Source organism: Apium graveolens, chromosome 5 (assembly GCF_009905375.1).
Source record: "Apium graveolens cultivar Ventura chromosome 5, ASM990537v1, whole genome shotgun sequence".
Taxonomy (NCBI): Eukaryota; Viridiplantae; Streptophyta; class Magnoliopsida; order Apiales; family Apiaceae; genus Apium; species Apium graveolens.
The window spans coordinates 216,990,540-216,993,908 of NC_133651.1; the positions used below are offsets into that span (position 1 = coordinate 216,990,540).

General features: G+C 36.5%; 1 protein-coding gene across 1 annotated transcript; it reads right to left on the bottom strand.

The window, feature by feature from the left end:
* Positions 1 to 1,898: 1,898 nt before the first annotated feature.
* LOC141660699 (uncharacterized) lies at positions 1,899 to 2,666 on the bottom strand. The gene has a single exon (XM_074467688.1). The coding sequence runs from the start codon at positions 2,664 to 2,666 to the stop codon at positions 1,899 to 1,901; it is 768 nt and encodes a 255-aa protein (XP_074323789.1).
* Between the last annotated feature and the right edge of the window lie 703 nt (positions 2,667 to 3,369).

Consider the following 3,369-nt stretch of genomic DNA (forward strand, 5'->3'; position numbering starts at 1 on the left):
CAGGTATATGAGATTTAATTACATTTCTAGAATCGTTAAATGCGTCAGGCATTTGGTTTGCGATATTTTGCATATGTATGATTCTTTTAACTTCAAGTTCGCATTTACCGGTACGTGGATCTAGAAAATGTAACCCCGATGCATTCCATGTTATGTCAGGATTAACCTTATTCACATGTTTATCTCCCCCTAAGGGAGGAAACAAAGATTCGTCAAAATGACAATCTGCGTATCGTGCAGTAAATAAGTCTCCAGTTAGTGGTTCAAGATATCTAATTATAGATGTTGAATCAAAACCAACATAGATACCTATTCTTCTTTGAGCTCCCATCTTCGATCTCTGTGGTGGAGCAATCGGTACATATACAGCACTTCCGAAGATTTTGAAATGAGAAATATTAGGGATTTGACCAAGTACCATCTGTAGTGGAGAATGTTGATTATAGGCAGTTGGTCTAATCCTTATAAGATTAGCAGCATGAAGTATTGCATGACCCCAAATAGATGTAGGTAATTTGGCTTTCAATAACAACGGTCTTGCAATAAGTTGAAGTCTTTTGATAAAGGACTCGGCTAACCCATTTTGTGTATGTACATGAGGAACTGGGTGCTCAACTGAAATTCCTACAGACATGCAATAGTCAATAAAGGTTGCAGATGTGAACTCACCGGCATTATCTAAACGAATTGACTTAATACAATGGTCTGGGAATTGAGCTCGCAACTTGATTATCTGGGCAAGTAATTTTGCAAAAGCATCATTACGAGTTGAGAGAAGACAAACATGAGACCATCTAGTTGAGGCATCTATTAGTACCATGAAGTACCTAAATGGACCAGATGATGGGTGGATCGGTCCACATATGTCGCCCTGTATCCTTTCTAGAAAACTTGGACTTTCAAGCTTAACTTTAGTAGGAGATGGCCGAGTAATCAATTTTCCTAAAGAACATGCCGAACATGGAAGGTCATTTTTAGAAAGAACTTTAAGATCTCTAAGAGGATGTCCGGTAGAATTCTCTATAATACGACGCATCATAGAGACTCCAGGATGACCTAATCTTTCATGCCAAAGGGTAAATGATTTTGGATCTATGAGTTTGGAAGCAATGACATTGTGTGACTCAATGGTTCTGATTTTCATCATATATAATCCTGAGGAAAGTGACTGAAACTTTTCTAAGATTTTCTTGTTGCTAGAATTAGCAGAAGTAATAAGGAGATATTCTTTACCAGCCTCAGAAGTGGTTTCGATGTGAAAATTGTTAAATCTGATATCCTTAAAACTAAGAAGATTTCTAGTGGACTTACTAGAAAATAATGCATTTGGAATATGTATGTGTGTACCATTAGGTAAGACGAAACTAGCTTTTCCAAAACCTTCGATTATATTAGATACGCCAGAAATCGTTCCAACTTGAGCTTCAGTTTTGGTTATATGGGTAAAGTATTTTTTATTTTGTAGAATCGTATGAGTTGTACCACAATCAGCAATGCATATATCTTCAGAATCCATTCTGTATATAATTAAGAAACATGATTTATTTGATAAGAACATAACACATTACATAGATAAAATAAAGCACACAGTACGCACTAGTAACTATAGTAATTCGGACCATTAATGCTCATTCCTCCGGTTACTAATAATTTTATGAAAACTAATCCTCAGCCTCCCACATGGGAGTTTCGTTAGTCTCATTAGGACCATTAACGCTTATTCCCCCGGTTGATATTATAAGAGAATCATCTAAGTTGTTGGCGAAATTGGTTTCCACCATTTTCCCTTTTGATCTTTTAGATGACTGATATAAATCAACAAGATGTTGTGGGATATAACAATTACGTGACCAATGCCCTTCCATTCCACACTTGTGACATAAATTGTTAGTTTTCCCTCATTGTGATGCCTTTCTTTTGCTCTGTGTTTCAGGTTGCCACTTCTGGTGACCAAAGCTATAATAAGGACGGAAATGCCCACGACCACGGCCTCGTCCACGGTAGCGACCATGGCCTCGTCCACCTCTATGCCCTTTTCCACGTACATTCTGCTGGAATGTCGTGTTATTTACTTCTGGTAAAGGGGCAGATCCCGTTGGACGGGATTGATGATTCTTAATCACCAATTCATGATTCTGCTCGGCAACAAGGAGGGTTGAAAGGAGATCCCCAAACTTGGTAAACTTGCGCTCCCTGTACATCTCGGCTAAGTTGATATTATTGGGATGAAAAGTGGATAATGTTTTGTCGATCTTTCTTTTCTCAGTAACAATCTCACCACACATAATGAGCCTAGAACTTATTTTGAATAGTGCTGAGCTATATGCCCGAACACTCTTAAAATCTTGAACCCTTAGATTAGCCCAATCATTTTCAGCTGCAGGTAGATAAACTAGTTTCTGATGATCGAACCTATCCTTTAGATTTTCCCATAAAATGAAGGGATCCTCGACTTCTAGGTACTCAGATTTTAGATCTTCATGCATGTGGTGTCGAAGGAAAATAATAGAGGTAAAATTTTCTTCAATTGTGGATGTGTTTTCTGCCTTTATTGTGTTGCCTAATTTCTTTGAACCCAAATGCAACTTTACATCTTGTACCCACGATAGATAATTCTCCCCAGAAATGTCCAATGCAACGAACGACAAGTTTGTAAGATTTGTCATTTTAATCTGAATTTAACACCAAAATTATTAACTTAAATTTTCAATATGAATATTACATACAATCCTACTGAATCTGGTGCGTTAACAAGTAAGCAATAATAAATGTGTACATCATTATTATCATCGATATTATAAATAGATCTATATATAAAATGACAAATGGATTTTCACCCGCCATACGGACGTCTGCGTATACAGGTTATCTCCAACCAATAATATATTTAAGTGGAAAATCCTTCTCAGTTCCGGCAGGGCTTCGTGCTGATAACGTGTTGTAATATCCTAGCTATAAAAGAACAACCGGAGAGCTACTAAATTTAACAGAAGGAGGTAAGAAGCTGAGCATAGAAAGAAAGCTCGGGTGCATCTTTCTTCATTACCGAGTGTGGCTATTTATAGCCAATGTGAATTTGCAAGAAGCCAAGAACATTAAATGCATACACAAATTCTACTCCTATAAATCATAGCCCTACTATTTGATTCATTGACCACATGCATGGCAATCACTAAATTATAACAGTACTTACATTTTATTCAAGTTATAAGATTGCAATTTTTTCTCGTTCAATCAAGACTTTCACCAACTCTATTAACTCAGAAGAAACTTTACGGTCCGTCTTAAAAAGTTTAAGATTTTGTTTGATTTTTCTTAAAATGATTGGTTATTGAAAATGATATAACTTCCTCTTTAATCTTAAAATTT